Source organism: Callorhinus ursinus, unplaced genomic scaffold (assembly GCF_003265705.2).
Source record: "Callorhinus ursinus isolate GAN/ISIS: 27379988/994484 unplaced genomic scaffold, GSC_fseal_2.0 scaffold38, whole genome shotgun sequence".
NCBI classification, from domain to species: Eukaryota; Metazoa; Chordata; class Mammalia; order Carnivora; family Otariidae; genus Callorhinus; species Callorhinus ursinus.
In genome coordinates this window covers 13240618-13257476 of record NW_027397100.1, presented here as the reverse complement: position 1 = coordinate 13257476, position 16859 = coordinate 13240618, and the positions used below count along the sequence as shown (strand labels likewise).

The 16859-nt window shown below is 42.1% G+C and overlaps 1 protein-coding gene across 6 annotated transcripts in view; it reads left to right on the top strand.

The window, feature by feature from the left end:
* KIF3B (kinesin family member 3B) overlaps positions 1-16859 on the top strand; it is a 60115-nt gene that overhangs the window by 27367 nt on the left and 15889 nt on the right. For 5 of the 6 annotated variants that reach the window (XM_073880575.1, XM_073880576.1, XM_025875875.2 and 2 more), the window contains one exon: positions 14070-15537. In XM_073880575.1, the coding sequence (XP_073736676.1) occupies positions 14134-15537 (1404 nt within the window). In that variant the 5' untranslated portion in view covers positions 14070-14133. Of the gene's footprint in view, positions 1-9959; positions 10191-14069; positions 15538-16859 lie in introns of those variants that run through there. The other variant, XM_073880577.1, reaches the window with a different exon arrangement.

Below are 16859 nucleotides of genomic sequence, written 5' to 3'. Positions count from 1 at the left end.
GTATTCCCTCTCTCACTGTCTCTCTCTCTGTGTCAAATAAATAAATAAAATCTTAAAAAAAAAAAAAAGATTAAGATTCACTTTGGGGTGCCTGGCTGGCTCAGTCAGTGGAGCGTGCAACTCTTGATCTCGGGGTTGTGAGTTTGAGCCCCATGTTGGGTATGGAGATCACTTAAAAATAAAATCTTTAAAAAAATGCTTTTAGGGTGCCTGGGTGGCTCAGTTGGTTAAGCGACTGCCTTCGGCTCAGGTCATGATCCCGGAGTCCTGGGATCGAGTCCCACATCGGGCTCCCGGCTCAGCAGGGAGCCTGCTTCTCCCTCTGACCCTCTCCCCTCTCATGCTGTTTCTCTCTCTCAAATAAATAAATAAATAAAATCTTTAAAAAAAAGTGCTTTAAAAGATTCCCTTTAAATCCTACCACCCAGAACTAATCACTGTAACATTTTACTATCCAAAGGCAAATATATCCTAAATATATTTTTTTCTCTTGGATGTACAGTTACCTATTTCCCCTACTGTTGTCATTTAAGCTAGTTTCAATATTAAATATTATAAATAATGCTACAGAGAACATCTTGATTGTCTTTGCATAAACCTTTGTCTGCATTTCTGACAATTTCTTTAAACAAGATGATTTAATTGTTAAAAATTTTTAATTATAAAGGCAGCCTCCTTCGATAATGTTTTTAACAAGGCAGTGTCTAAATAAAGTTGCAAAAGCAGACATTATTACAATTTGGTGGCAAATGTGAAAATGGTATCCTATCTCAATTTCAACACACTTGTCTACTTGCAGGTATATTTTTAGATAAATGTACTCAAAGCAGACTTTTCATTTTCCATTTGGATATGTTCATTTAACTTCGTAACCCTGTTTCCATGTTTATGGTAAACTCTCCCTAGCATTAGGCGTTTGTTTCCAGCTTTTTATAATCACATATAGTGCTCTAATGAACATCTCTGCTTCTCTCTCAGCCTCATAAGAGAACAATTCTAAATAAATCCTTTGGGGAAAGTTAGAACTTGAAAAAGTTCTAAAGGAGAAGTGTACGTTTCCTTCTTAAAATTTTATTAGGAGCGTCTAAAATAATTTTTTAAAACTCCAGCTTTATTGAGATATAATTCACATACCATAAGGATTTTTGAATAATTTTTCTCAGTCTTCTTTGTTGCTTCTCCTTAATCCACTTTTCTTTTTGATACAGAATTCCCAATGTTTAAGACCCAGAACATGGGCCTATTTCAACCCTCCATCCCCTGAACAGGCTGTTGGTTGGTGGCATTAACCAGAAATGCTCTACATACACTGTCAGGTTTGTGCACTGTGTGAGCTATGAGAGCACACATACCATTGTGGAACTGGACAATGAACCATGACAGTACTGGTGGACTTTTGGAGAGGGTTTTTTAAAAAATATTTCCCTCATCATATTACTGAAATAAATCCTGTAATTTATAGGAAATTCTGCTTCATCGACTTTGGGAACTGTTTACTATAGAGGTAGCATATGTAGGCAGAGCCTCTCCAACATTAATGTACACACGAATCACCAGAAATTTTGATAAAATGGGATTTTGATTTGGGGGATCTAGATGGAGTTAGATTCTGCAGAGTTAAACTAGGTGGAACAGGAGAAGATTTTCGGTGGCACTCAAATACAACATCCTAAATTACATTGAATGGCATTGTGAGCGTTATTCCCCCCCCTTTTTTTTTAAAGATTTATTTATTTATTTGAGGGGAGGGAGGGGCAGAGGGAAAGGGAGAGAGAAACTCTAAGCCGACTCCACGCTCGGCATGGAGCACGGAGCCCAAGCAGGGCTCAATCTCAGGACCTGAGGCGAAACCCTAGAGTCGGAGGGACGGAGGGACGGACACACGCTTAACCGACTGCACCCACCCAGGTGCGCCGAGCATTATTCCCTTTTAAGCTCATTTGTTTCTTCTAAGTATGTCTAGAAGAATATTTGTTTGGTTCCTGTCTGTTTCTTAACACTTGCTAAGCTGGCTTTCTCACCAAGAGAGATCAGACCTCAGCTCTTAGGGAAGCTGCAGAATCTAGCTAGAATTGAGTAACATTGTTGTGTGTCCTTATATTTATTTTCATAGTTACCTTCTACTTACAGCAAGTGATACTGGTTTTCTATTCATGTCAGTGATATAAAGTTTCTTTTAAAAAATAAATTTGGGTTAGGGGCGCCTGGGTGGCTCAGATGGTTAAGCGTCTGCCTTTGGCTCAGGTCATGATCCCAGGGTCCTGGGATCGAGCCCTGCGTCAGGCTCTCTGCTTAGTCCAGAGCCCCTTCTCCCTCTCCCTTTGCCTCTCCCCCTGCTCATGTTCTCTCTCTCTCTGTGTGTATCTCTGTGTCTCAAATGAATAAATAAAATTTTAGGAAAAAAATTGGGGTTAAAAGAAAGTAGACTTAAGGAAAAACCTTGAGTAAATAATAGTACAGGTGATGCCTGGAAATGGTAAAAAAATGTGAAGAGACAACCCGATGACTGCTATCTCTGGCTGGCGTAGAAAAAAGGCCATGAACTTTGGAGTCAGGTAGACCCGGTTTCTGTGTATTTTGCCACTTATTAACTTGGTGTGCCATGTTACTTCCCTATTGCCATCTCAGGACTTTTGTCCTCTAAATTGGGTCAGGGCAGAAGCACCTCCTTCGGGCCAGGCACTGTAATGCTTGTCTCTGATCCTTACACAGCCCCAAGCAGCCAGCAGGGTATTGGCGGTCTTCCCATTTTACAGACAGCAGATAGGCTGCGAGCAGTGAAGGAACCTGTGCAGAGCCCCGGAGCTGGGATGGTAGGGCTGGGTTTCAGTCTCAGGTGTGCCTCAATCTCTCTCTCCTTATTCCAGGCCACTTCCCTCTTTTAAATGTAGATTTTTGCTGTGGCTCTTTACCCAGCTGAAAGACAGTCTGATTACAATGAAAAGTCATTGAGGGGCACCTGAGTGGCTCCATCCGTTAAGCATCCGACTCTTGATTTCAGCTCAGATCGTGATCTCGGGGGTCCTGGTGTGCTTGAGATTTGCTCTCTGCCTCTTCCTTTGCCCCTCCCTCTGCTGGTGCACCACACTCTCTCTCTCTCTCTCTCAAATAAACAAATCTTAAAAAAAAAAAAAAGTCATTGAGCACACCCATGTTCACTACAGCATTATTCAGAATAGCCAGGAGGTGGAAGTAGTCCAAATGTCCATGGACAGATCAGTAGATTAAAAAAATATGGCCTATATGCACAATAGGATATTATTTAGCCTTAAAAAACAAGGCAGTCTTGGGCGCCTGGGTGGCTTAGTTGGTTAAGCGGCTGCCTTCGGCTCGGGTCATGATCCTGGAGTCCCGGGATCGAGTCCCAAGTCGGGCTCCCTGCTCGGCGGGGAGTCTGCTTCTCCCTCTGACCCTCTTCCCTCTCATACTCTCTCTCTCAAATAAATAAATAAAATCTTTGTAAAAAAACAAAACAAAACAAGGCAGTCTTGTCACGTGCTACAACACGGAGGTGGAGTGGTGGTTTCCAGGGGCTGGGGAAGGGGGGAAATGGGGAGTTTTTGTTTGATAGGTAGAGTTTCAGTTTGGCAAGATGAAAAAGTTCTAGAGGTCTGTTACACAACAATGTGGATGTAATTGACACCTGCTGAACTGCGTACACTTAAAAATGGTTAAGAGGGTACATTTTATGTAAGTGGTTTTTTTTTTTTTAAAGATTTATTTATTTATTTGACACACAAGCAGGGGGAGTGGCAGGCAGAGGGAGAGGGAGAAGCAGGCCTCCCACTGAGCGGGGACCTTGACCCAGGGCTTGATCCCAGGACCCTGGGATCATGACCTGAGCTGAAGGCAGATACTTAACTGACTGAGCCACCTAGGCACCCCCACAATTAAAAATTTCTTAAAAGTAGAAAAAAAGAAAAGCCATTGGTCAGAAGGCATTTTTTTTTCATTTTGGAAAATTCCAACCATAATAAAAATAGTATAATGAAGCATAAACCCATTACCCACCTCCAGCAGTTATCAGCACATGGCACTTTTGTTCTACCAATAACCTCCCATCCACCCCGCCCCGCTCTGGTTTATTGTGATCCCAGACGGCACATAACTTTATCTGAAAACACTTTTGTGTGTATGCCTAAAAGTAAGAACTTCCTTTAAAGAACACCATTTTCACACCTAAAAAAAAGTAATAATTCTTCAGCATCATCTAATATCCAGTGTTCAGATGTTCTTGATTGTCTCATACATTTTATAAGTTGATTTGTATGAATCGAGATCCAAAAAGGGCCCCAGTCAAGAGCCAAATGTTATATTTGGTTGATTTAAGTGTCTTACATCAACAGAGTAAACATTTTTAGCAGGGAAACAACTTTGTTTCTTTCCTGGATTAGTACATGCAATGAGAAGTTCCTGGCAGGAAAGCTCTTCCAGCTTTGTAGCCTCATGGTGGTTGAGAGCGTAAGTTCTGTACGTTGGGCTGGAGTGGGCAACAGGGTGCGCTGGTGGTGGGGGAATTAGTGAGACAGCTGGGGGGGGGGTGTAAGACGGCCCCCTCTGTCAAAAAAGGAACATGTATAGCTTTTACACCTCTAGGAATGGATCCTGCTCTTACTCCTACCTGTAGTTACAGGTCTATGCTCAGGATACTCACTGCAGCATTGTTTGCAGTAGCAAAAGACCAGAAACCATGAGAAGATCCCTCAGTAGTTGAATAATCAAATACTTTATAAGTTTATTTTATTTTATTTTTTTAAGTAAACTCTATACCCACTGTGGGGTTAGAACTCATGACCCTGAGGTCAAAGACTTGCATGCTCTGCTGACTCAGCCAGTCAGGTGCCCCATCAAATACGTTATAAAGCAACCACACCATGACATCTGGGCAGCTGTTTAAAAGGGGAGACGGCACAGAAATTGCCTCAAAGATCTATAAAGTAAGATGGAGAATGTACATAGTATACTTACGCTTGAGTTTAAAAAAGAAAGAAAGGTGGGAGAGCAATAAAGATACATTAATGCTTGCATATGCACTGACTATCTCCCCAAGGGGTAGGAGGAAGATTACTTGTTTACTGTATACTTACCTATATAACTTGAATTGTTTTAATCTATGCATATATTGATACACACATGTACACATACATATGTGTGTGTGTTCAGAATAAGTTCATATGTAGATCTTTAAATAAGATAGGCCTAGTTTTGAATCCTGACTGTTCCACTTAATTGCTGAGAGACCTTGAGCAAATTAATTTCTCTGAACCTCCCATTCTTATTTTTAAAATAAGGCTAATACCTATGCCTCCTAAGGTGATTTTGAGGATTAGAAGAGGAATATACATTAAATTCTTTTTTAAAAAAATTTCTTTTTTTTTAAGATTTTATTTATTTATTTGACAGAGAGAGAGCGAGACAGGAAACGCCAGCAAGGGGAGTGGGAGAGGGAGAAGCAGGCTCCCTGCTGAGCAAGGAGCCCGATGAGGGGCTCCATCCCAGGACCCTGAGATCATGACCTGAGCCAAAGGCACATGCTTAACCAACTGAACCACCCAGGTGTCCCTACATTTAAACTCTTGATAAACTATGAGTTGTGACTATCGAATACAACAAAACCCCAGATCCACACTGATTCTAATGAGAAGTATCCTCTAGATTTGAATATATTTTTATGAATATTTTATGAATGCTTCACAATTGGATCCAAAAAAAAAAAAAAAAGGATTTCTTTCCCTCTTTTTCCCCCTAGATAAATGCTTTCTTTGTTTGCCTGTTTGGGTTATCAAATGATAGGGCACGCCTGGCGCCGATTTGAATTCAGGGCAGGCATTTATTTGTTCACGTTTCTTGTATGTGACCTTTGTAGGTTTCTTTTCAGATAAGTAGCCTGTCTTCCTAAGACACTTAACCTGAAATCAAGGTGCTAGACATTTTTCCCCCAAAGAAGAAATAGCTTTGTTGCCATTCTCCCACTTGATTATAAGAAACAAAATATATGCACCTATTGAAAGGCCAAAGGAAGAAAAAAAAAAAAAAAAAATCACTTGCAAGCTCACTCCCGAGATCAGTGTTGCTTGCATTCCCTGAGTGTTCATTACACATCTTGCACTAAGCTAAGCATTGAACATTTATTAGTTTATATAATCCATAGAACAGTTGTTTAAGGTAGGTGTTATTAACTGCATTTATGTAAGAAACTATGACTTATGTAACTTTCTCAAAGTTTTGTAGCTAAGTGGCAGTATAGAAATTCAAACCCTGTCCTGTTGAACACTAAAGCTCATGCTTTTAACCATGACTTTACACTGTTTCCCTCACATCTTTCTCTGCACATGTGCTCATACACATGTAAACATAAATTACATCGTAATAACTCTTCTGTTTGGTAGCCTGCATCAGCAAAATGTCATGAACATCTTCCTATAAGTAAATACCTGGAGGGGTATTGCCATTTTAATGACTGCATAATTTCCTATTATAGAGATGTATCATAACCAATCCTTTATTGATGAGTATTTAGGTGGTCAGAGATGGTACTGTAATAATTATAAACATGTACATCTTGCACATATATTCAGTTACTGATGTCCTTAAATGATATCCTTAAAATAATTCCAAGAAATGGAGTTGCTGTTTCAAGGCATTATAACATTTTGAGTACTACATTTCAATGAAATGATTGATTGATTCAAGATATTGATTACTCCACTCTTGATTACTCGATGCCAGTTTGAGAAGCTGTGGCTCTCATATGTACTGTAAGGAACAGTTTAAAAGTTTTTAGATAGTTCGTACAACTATCTGGCTATAAACATTGCCTGTAATAACAACAGACTATATTTAGTTTATTAGTCTGGTATTTTGACATCTTTGCGCTAAATGCCTTTAGGGCTGAAGCTACATGACAAGCTACAATGACATTAGAATGTTAAAGATGCCATTACTGCAGACCTCATGGAAGCTCTTTTGTGACACTTCACCAGAAAGTTGAGATAAGTACTTTTACTTCTAGGACCCTTTGTTCATCAATTAAAACATTTTTTTTCCTTTTTTTAAAAAAAAATAGTTATTTATTTATTTTTATAAGTAATCTCTACACCCAGCATGGGGCTCAGACTCACCACTCTGAGACCAAGAGTCGCACGCTTCACTGACTGAGCCAGCCAGGCATCCCAAAACATTTTTATTACCTTATATTCATGGTGGCCAATGAAACTAGACAGATGAAAAGAAGAAAAGAATGAGTTTTAACACCTGGATATTAGTTTACTAATTAATTTCACAAAAATTTTCCATCTCCTTTTCCCCTAATTTTATTTTTCTGACCACACAATATACTTCCACGATTTAAAACTCAAGAGATCTAAAGGGCAGACATGCAAAGTCTCCCTCCTACTCCTGGCTCTCATCATACGGCTCTTTCCCTATAGGCAACCAGTGTTGTTTTCTGACTCATGAATATCCCTTCAAATATATTTTATGCATATATAAGCAGATATAGAACTGTTCCCTCAACACAAATCCAGTGTCCTTTTAAAAGTTCTGCAAGGGGGTGCCTGGGTGGCTCAGTCGTTAAGCGTCTGCCTTCTGCACAGGTCATGGTCCCAGGGTCCTGGGATCGAGCCCCATATTGGGCTCCCTGCTCCACGGGAAGCCTGCCTTCTCCCTTTCCCCTGCTTGTGTTCCCTCTCTCACTGTGTCTCTCTCTGTCAAATAAATAAATAAAATCTTAAAAAAATAAATAAATAAAAGTTCTTCAGGGCAGTGATGTTATTTTTCAACAAGAGCTGAATAATCCTGCTTTGAAAATTGTGTAACTCCCATTGTGATCACTGGCCATTATGGGAACCAGAGGCCCAGAATTGGACTTGCTCTCTTGGAGTGGTTCAGGGATTGCAGACAAGGAGCCCTGGTACTTCAAAACACTTAGCAGTGGTTGTGAGAGAGTGGTGTTGATGGTGTTGAGGTGGATACGGAGTAGAAGCAGCCGCTTCCCCGAGAGAAACTTGCACGGGAGTTGTTTTGGGCTACTTAATAGGGAGTTGCTTTATCTTCTTGCCTGAGAGTTGAATGTTTTTTCGGATAGCCCATGTGATCTGTGGCTTCAGCTGTCTTCCAGATACTCTGAGTCCCTGAACTCCAGGCCGGGCAGTTGGCAGGTGGTTGCCTGGTCTGATCTTAGAGGACACTGCGTTGGAATGCATTGATTAAAGATGCATTAGTGTGCACTCTGTGTATCTGCAGATTGCTCCTCCTTGCAGGCCTGTTTCTGGTAAATTGCCAGACCTTTATTTTTTTCCCATTTGAAGATACCACATACTCATTAAAGAATATTTGGAAAATATAGGAATGTTGAGGAAGCAGGGGAAATCACCTCTAGTCCCATCACCCAAAGTGGACCACTGTTGATGTTTTGATGTGTCTTATATAATTGTGATTGCATGCATTCAGTTTTGTAAACTGCTTTTTCATTTATGATAAACATTTTCCATGTCATTACAGAACCTTGGTAAATGTCATTTAAAAAGATGGGCTAGCATGGCAGGCCTTTCTAATCAGATCATGTGTACATGAACTTGATTATAGACAGAGATGCCTATAGGAGCCAGGCAGGAAGTACAAATGGGCAAAGCATGCTGAGAGTGAGACAGTAGGGAGCGGGGTTGGGGAGGATTGGAGAGGGCAGGTCCTCCAAAGAGGCAGCTTTCCCAGCTCCCATTGCTGCCAGTTAGGGCGCGGGCCAGGGGCTGTCAGATACTCCCGTTCTTCAAGAGAAGCAGAAGGCCTGTTTTTTTTTTTTTTAAATGTGAAATTGGTGGGGTTTTTTTTTTTTTTTTGAGAAGATTTTAAACATTCAGAGAATAATATGAGAAACAATCAGGATTTACAGCTGTTAACATAGTCTCTTATTTTCTTCAAGCCTCATTTCCCATTTTTTTTGTTTTGTTTTGTTTTATTTAAGTGTACTTAACTCCCAATGTGGGGCTCTAACTCACAACCCCTGAGATCAAGAGTTGCTCACTCCACCAACTGAGCCAGCCCAGTGCCCTGTTTTTTTTTTAAGATAAATGATAAAAGTATTACAGATGAAATTGAAATATCCTTCCCAGTTTTAATCCCATTCTCTGCCTCTCACCCTGCCCAATTTGGGCAGCTGCTGTCATAAGTTGTTGTATATCTTTCTATCCCATTTTTTACGACTTACATATAAATAAATGCAACTCCATGAGCACCATATTGTCTTATAAATTTTTAATCATAATTATCACTCTGCACTTGCTCTTTCACTCAACTTGTTTATTTATCCATGTAAATATATATAAGTCTAATTTGGGGTTGGCAGACTTTTTCTGTAAAAGATCAGGCAGTAAATATTTTAGGTTTTGTGAGCCAGCCTGTCTCTGTTACAGCTACTCAACCCTGCTATTTTATAGCTAATGCAGCCGTACATAATACGTAAACAAGGGGGTATGGCTGTGTTCCAATAAAATTTTATTTACAAAAAAACAGGTTGTGGGCTAGATTTGGCCCATGGGCTATAGTTGGCTGACCCCTGCTCTAATGGATTCCTTTTACCTACTGAATAGTATGGTGTCTATATGATTACACCATATGTTATATTTTCAGTTCCCCTGAAAATAGATGTTCAGGTTGTTTCCCATTTTTCTGTTTTAACATGCTGCAGGAAGCATCCCTGTCCATGTCTCCTTGTGTACATGTGCAAAGGTTTTTCGCTAGGACATACACATACATAGAAGTGAAATTGCTGAGGCTTTTTTTTTTTTTTTTAACAAATTACATGGTCCAAATAAAATGCTTCAGGTAGAATGTCACCAGTTTGTGACCTCTGTCCTAGAATCTTTATAGGAAGCCCATAGTGAGAATCCAATCCACACCTAGTTCTAGAATTTGAGGTAAGACTCCGTGACAGCTAGCAAAGGTGAGGGTGCATTAATCCAGATAGAAGAGCTGGAGAAGGATCTGGAGGAGTGTCATTGCCATGAGAAATGTGTAACTGACTTCCTCAGTGGACAAAAGAAGTGAAGTTGGGGGAGAAACTCAGTTTTTCATGTGTAGTGGCCGTTCAAACTGTGGTTGTTAATGTTAGAATGACAAGTTCTAACAGAAAAGGTATTCAGGATGAAGGTGACGAGCTGCTGACCTGTGGTTGCTTCTTTCCTGGCAATGCTGTGAGTTCCTTTAAAGATTTATCACTGTAATTAGACCGGCTAGAAGGAGAGTAAGGAAGGTAATAAAGAAAGAGTGTCAGGGCATCCTTCCAAGAAAACCCTCTCCTTTGAGGAGGACCCAGAGCAAGTTTTTAAGCCCTGGTGGCAGGAAATTAAATTAGCCCATCTTCCTGAAGTACTACGTCAATAATAGATGACTAGTTCAGTCGAGCTCAGTGGGTTCTGAAAAGAAATGGTGTTCTGTGTTCTGAGTTGAGATTTAATTAAGGGGACGCAGGCTTTGGGAATTCCTTCTTTTTAAAACATTTTAAACATGATTGTAGGTCATTATCATTCCTTTGTTTTTATTGTTTTGGAGCGCTCAAAAAATAGACGGTGCTCTAACACAAGCAGCTGAACATCAAGGTCACCCTGCTGCAGGCTTTAAAAAAAAAAAAAAAAAAAGCTTGGGGCCACATTGTTTTGATAGGTAAAAGCTGGACGGCTCTGCCTCTTCAGGGATATGCAATGCAGAACAATTGGTCTCTCCACTGACACATTCTCCACTTAACCCCCCACGTTGTTGTTGTTGTTTTTAAGTTTTATTTAAGTAATCACCCAACGTGGGGCTCGAACTCATGACCCTGAGATCAAGAGCGTAGCAGGCTTCACTGGCTGAGCCAGCCAGGCGCCTCCCCACCCCCACCCCTTACGTTTCTTACTCGAGTCTAGGACCTTGTGTAAACCATCCCATGAGCTGCAGCAGAGGCCTCCCCACAGGAGGCTCAGGGGGCGGGGGTTTGAGCTTGGCACCTGACAGCTTTTGCAGGTCTCTACCGACATGGAGGTAGAGACACTCACGGGTAACGCTGCAGTGGTAGCTTGGGGGCCATTGCCTTGGAAGAGAAAGGGAGACGTGGTAAGCAGACTGGCCATTCTAACATCTAGTTCTTTCTTCTCATTAGGCAAAACTGTAGTAGCATATAGAAGGTGGGGAATGAGGGAGGGACTGTCTTTTACATGGTTTTCCTTAAATGGCTTGAGCTTCACTTTTTTTTTTGTTTTTAAGATTTTATTTATTTATTTGAGAGAGAGAGAGAGAGTGAACGAGCACAACAAGTAGGGGGAGCAGTAGAGGGAGAGGCAGAAGCAGGCTGAGCAGAGAGCCTGATGCGAGCCTCGATCCCAGGACCCTGGGATCATGACCTGAGTTGAAGGCAGAAGCTTCACCGACTGAGCCACCCAGGTACCCCTTGAGCTTCACTACTAATTGAACATTGATTAGTTTAATCTGATTTTTTTTTTTAGGGTGATGACTACAAACTGAACAAGAGAATAAAAGTTAGGGCTCACCAGTAATCTCTGGAATGACCCTTTGACGAGGGTTTGTTGTTGTTTTTTTTTTTTTAATGCATTATTTGTTCTTAGTATTTATTTATTTATTTATTTTTTAAAGATTTTATTTATTTGACAGAGTGAGACACAGCGAGAGAGGGAACACAAGCAGGGGGAGTGGGAGAGGGAGAAGCAGGCTTCCCGCGGAGCAGGGAGCCCGATGCGGGGCTCGATCCCAGGACCCTGTGATCACGACCCAAGCCGAAGGCAGATGCTTAAAGACTGAGCCACCCAGGTGCCCCTTGACGAGGGTTTTGGATGAATCTGTATCAGTTTATTTTAATCCAGCTTTATGTTAGTTCTTAACGTACTTCCACCTTTGTAAGTACCCCTTAGTCTCACAATCATCCATAAAGAAGGAGAATTCTCCCTGTTTTACCAATTTTATAGAAAATGGGTTAGAGGTCTTCTAGCTCTTCATTCTAGACATTGTTTTATTACATGTAACGACTAGAAAGTATAAAAAATAACTTTTCATGTTTCCATGTACTTAACAGCAGCAGAATTTTTTATAAAAGCTTAATGGGAGAACATATTGACTCTGTATTTATTAACGTCCAGTACATAAGCCATAGACTGGCCCGTCACTGCCTCACATTCTCCCACTTCTTTGTTGGCAGGGAATAGGTCACCCTCACAACTAAAAAGAAATTGTTAGCACTGTCCTAAGTGTCTATTAAAATTATAAATGCATATATCCTGTGCGCCAGCAGTACGTTTTTAGAAATTTATCTTACAGATACACTTTCCCACGCGTGAAAGGATGTGGGCCTAGTTTTTTCACAGTAAAATATCAGAAACAGCTTAAGTGCTAGGATTGTGGTTAAATAAATTATGACGCTTCCATGCAGTGGGATATTTTGCTGCTGTCATAAAGAATAAGGCAGCTGTATATTTATTGAGGGAACAAATGCCAAGATATGTGGTTTAGTGAGGAAAAGCAAGGTGCAGGACACTGTATTATTACTGTGTATAACATTCTACGCTTGTGTTAAAAAAGAGGGGGTAAGTATGTATTATTACATATTTGCTTGCGATGCATAAACTAGCTCAGGAAGATTAAAAATCTAATAATACTTGCCTTGTGGGGGGGGACCTGGGCAGCTGGAGAACATGTGAGGGAGAGGGACCTGTCACTGAAGAGGTCACTGAATCAAGAAGCAGGAGAATCACCTACTTAAAAGAAAAGCCAAAACCACCCCACACGGAGGTTTTTAGGAATTTGGGGTCCTCATATGTACTTCTTCACTCTGATCTGCTTGCTTGCTACCCCTTCCCAAAGAACCCATTTAATCATCCTTTCTTCTGCTCCCTGAGTTTTCTGGCACCAAATGAAGTTCTCTTTTTTGTTTTTACTGAAAAAAAATTTTTTTTAAAGATTTATTTGTTTATTTTAGAGGTGGGAAGGGGCAGAGGGAGAGGAGAGAGAGTCTCAAGCAGACTCCGTGCTGAGCATGGAGCTCCACGCGAGGCTTGATCTCACGACCCTGAGACCACAACCTGAACTGAAACCAAGAGTCAGACACTTAACCTACTGTACCACCCAGGCGTTCCTACTTAAAAAAAATATTTTAACACCTATTTTTTTATTTGCATTCAAATTGTATTCCATTTGTTGGTTGAATAAGTGCTTTCTATGTAACGTATTACACCACATCATTTATTTGCATACATTTTGCATAAGCCATAGTTTATGATTTTAGAATGGAAGAGTATTATTGGCACAAGATAGGAAATTCAAACAGTACAAACGAGCATGAAGTGAAGTTTTTTCTCTCTCTCTTGACCTGAGAGTCCTCTGGGCCCACAGTTCCCCTGCTGAGGCTGCCACTGTTACCACTTTGATATGCATACTTGTAAGAATATTGTTTTGCATATCAAACATAAACATGAGTGCATTGACCCACCTGCTTACACACCGTGTTCACTGTACTCATCTACTTTTTTCACTTAGCACTGCGTCTTAGTACGCGCTTACATTTAGATTAGCACGCTCTTTTCAGTAACTGCCCAGGATTCTGCTGTATATGTGTTATTACATATATACTTGATTTATTCAATCAGCCTCCTCAGTCTGTTGCTACCACAAATGATGCCACAACGAATATCCTTGTATCTGTGGGGTAAGTTCTTAGAAATAACAACTGCTACGTCAAAAGGTATTGATAGATAGTTTCAAATTGCTCTCTGCAGAGGTTTTAGTAGTGCAACAGGACAGAAGATTATCCGGGCTTTTTAAAGGTTTCTAGCTGCCGCAACCTGGAGTATAAGATAGAGTATCAGTTAAAGGGAAGACAGGTCTGTCCACACTACCGGGGACTAAAGGCTGTACTGTCCCCACTGAAGCTCGTTAAGACCCTGTGAAGAGGTACAGCGTGCACTACAGGGATTTAATGTAGCCATCAGAAGGTCGGACAGACGAAGGTGACATGGGTGTGTCGGGTGCTGTTGAGCAGCCTTCAGTGACAACTGTGCTGTCCTTACTTACTTTTGCTTTTTTTCTAGGACCTTAGCATCCTGAGACATTTTGGATTCACAGCGCTCAAGGTTGACCCGGTCAGAGTTCATCATGTCAAAGTTAAAAAGCTCGGAGTCAGTCAGGGTGGTGGTTCGCTGTCGGCCCATGAATGGCAAGGAAAAGGCTGCTTCGTATGATAAGGTGGTGGATGTGGACGTGAAGCTGGGGCAGGTGTCAGTGAAGAACCCCAAAGGAGTGGCCAATGAAATGCCCAAGACCTTCACCTTTGATGCAGTCTATGACTGGAATGCCAAGCAGTTTGAACTCTACGATGAGACATTCCGACCGCTCGTGGACTCCGTCTTGCAGGGTTTCAATGGGACGATTTTTGCCTATGGACAAACCGGGACTGGGAAAACCTACACGATGGAAGGAGTCCGTGGTGATCCTGAAAAAAGAGGGGTCATCCCTAACTCATTTGACCACATCTTCACCCATATCTCTCGGTCCCAGAATCAACAGTACCTGGTCAGGGCTTCTTACTTGGAGATCTACCAGGAGGAGATCCGAGATCTGCTCTCAAAGGATCAGACCAAAAGGCTAGAGCTCAAAGAGAGGCCTGACACTGGTGTGTACGTGAAAGACCTGTCTTCCTTTGTTACCAAGAGCGTGAAGGAAATAGAGCACGTGATGAACGTGGGGAACCAGAACCGCTCTGTCGGTGCTACCAACATGAACGAGCACAGTTCGCGCTCTCATGCGATTTTTGTAATCACCATTGAGTGCAGTGAGGTGGGCCTTGATGGAGAAAACCATATCCGTGTAGGGAAATTGAACCTGGTGGATCTTGCTGGCAGCGAACGGCAAGCCAAGACTGGTGCACAAGGAGAAAGACTGAAGGAGGCCACCAAGATCAACCTGTCCCTTTCAGCCTTAGGTAACGTCATCTCTGCCCTGGTGGACGGCAAAAGCACTCACATTCCATATCGGGACTCAAAGCTGACCAGGCTCCTCCAAGATTCTCTGGGTGGCAATGCTAAAACTGTGATGGTAGCCAACGTGGGCCCTGCCTCGTACAATGTAGAAGAGACTCTGACCACTCTGAGATATGCCAACCGTGCCAAAAACATTAAGAACAAGCCAAGGGTCAATGAGGACCCTAAAGATGCCCTCCTTCGAGAATTCCAGGAAGAGATTGCCCGGCTCAAGGCCCAGCTGGAAAAACGATCCATTGGCAGGAGGAAGAGGCGAGAGAAGCGGAGGGAAGGTGGCGGCAGTGGTGGGGGCGGGGAGGAGGAGGAGGAGGAGGGAGAAGAGGGTGAGGAGGAAGGGGATGATAAGGATGATTACTGGCGGGAACAGCAAGAAAAACTGGAGATTGAGAAGCGGGCCATTGTAGAGGACCACAGCTTGGTTGCAGAGGAGAAGATGAGGTTGCTGAAGGAGAAGGAGAAGAAGATGGAGGACCTGCGGCGGGAGAAGGACGCTGCTGAGATGCTAGGCGCCAAAATCAAGGTACCACGGCCTTCCTCGGGCCTTTGTTCTCTTAGTGCTTTCCATTTTATCCAAAAAATGACAATGACGGATGATGTCCCTTTCAGTTTTACATTCCCATCAGCCCCGTGGGATCCAGTGTCCAGGAAACATTTGTTGAACTGAAATTAAAACCATTTCTTCAAGTTTATATTGAACTCCTAGGAAGAATAATTATTACATATGTGCACGGTATGAAAAGCAGCAATAAAATGGACACCCACGGGCCCCACGGCCAGTGTGAGAAATAGAACGTAATCCATATCTTTACAAGCTTTGTGTCCCCCTCCCCCAGAGCTAGCCCTTGTTTTGAATTTGGTGTTTATTGTTTCCTGACTTTGCTTTACAGTTTTCTCATATACGTATATACCTCTAAAAAAAAAGATAGTTCCACATAATTTTGTACCTTTGTATAAATGGAATCCCACTGCTGCAGTTTGCTTTTACTTGCCCAGCCTTATGTAATGAGATTTGTCTAGGTTGATGCTTGCAGCTGTGATTCATTCTTTATTACTGCTCTGAGAAGTGAGTGGCATTCCATTCTCCGGATAGTGGGTTGTTTCCATTTTTTGCTACATACGTTTTTGTACTTGGCTCCAGGAGAACATGGATGAGCAAGAATTTCTTACCTGGCGCCATCAGGTCCTCGGGTACGTGCAGCCCCAATTTTACTAGATAATCACAAGTTGTTTTCGGAGGTGGCCATATGAAGTGAAGCTTCTACCAGCACATATGAACTCTGGTTGCTCCTCGTTCTTACCAGCACTTAGGACTATCCGCTTTAATTTTCATATGCCTGATGTGTATAAAGTGGTATCTCATTGTGGGTTTTGTTTGTTTGTTTGTCTGTTTGTTTTTAAGTAGGCTCCATGCCTAGCGTGGAGCCCAACTCCGGGCTTGAACTCATGACCCTGAGATCAAGACCTGCGCTGAGATCAAGAGTCGGACGCTTAACCGACTGAGCCACCCAGGCGCCCCTCATTGTGGTTTTAATATGCAGTGCCCCAACCATACAAGATACAGAACAGTTCCATTGCCCACAAATACTCCCTTGTAGTCAGCCTCCTCCCTCAGCCTCCAACCCCTGTGAGTCAGTGGCTGACTAGCATTCTAGAGCGTGGAGACTCCTGTGTATTTTCTTTCTGGTGCCAGTGTACTATTCCATCAGGTGTCTGGACTCTGGGCTGCCACACACAAGCCCTCCCTCTTGTGTGTGGCAGAGGAGAGGACAGAGCTAGTCCTGGCAATCTGGGGATGACCGCTGCCTGCCCACCAGCCAGAACGGCTCTGAGGTGTTGGGTTCT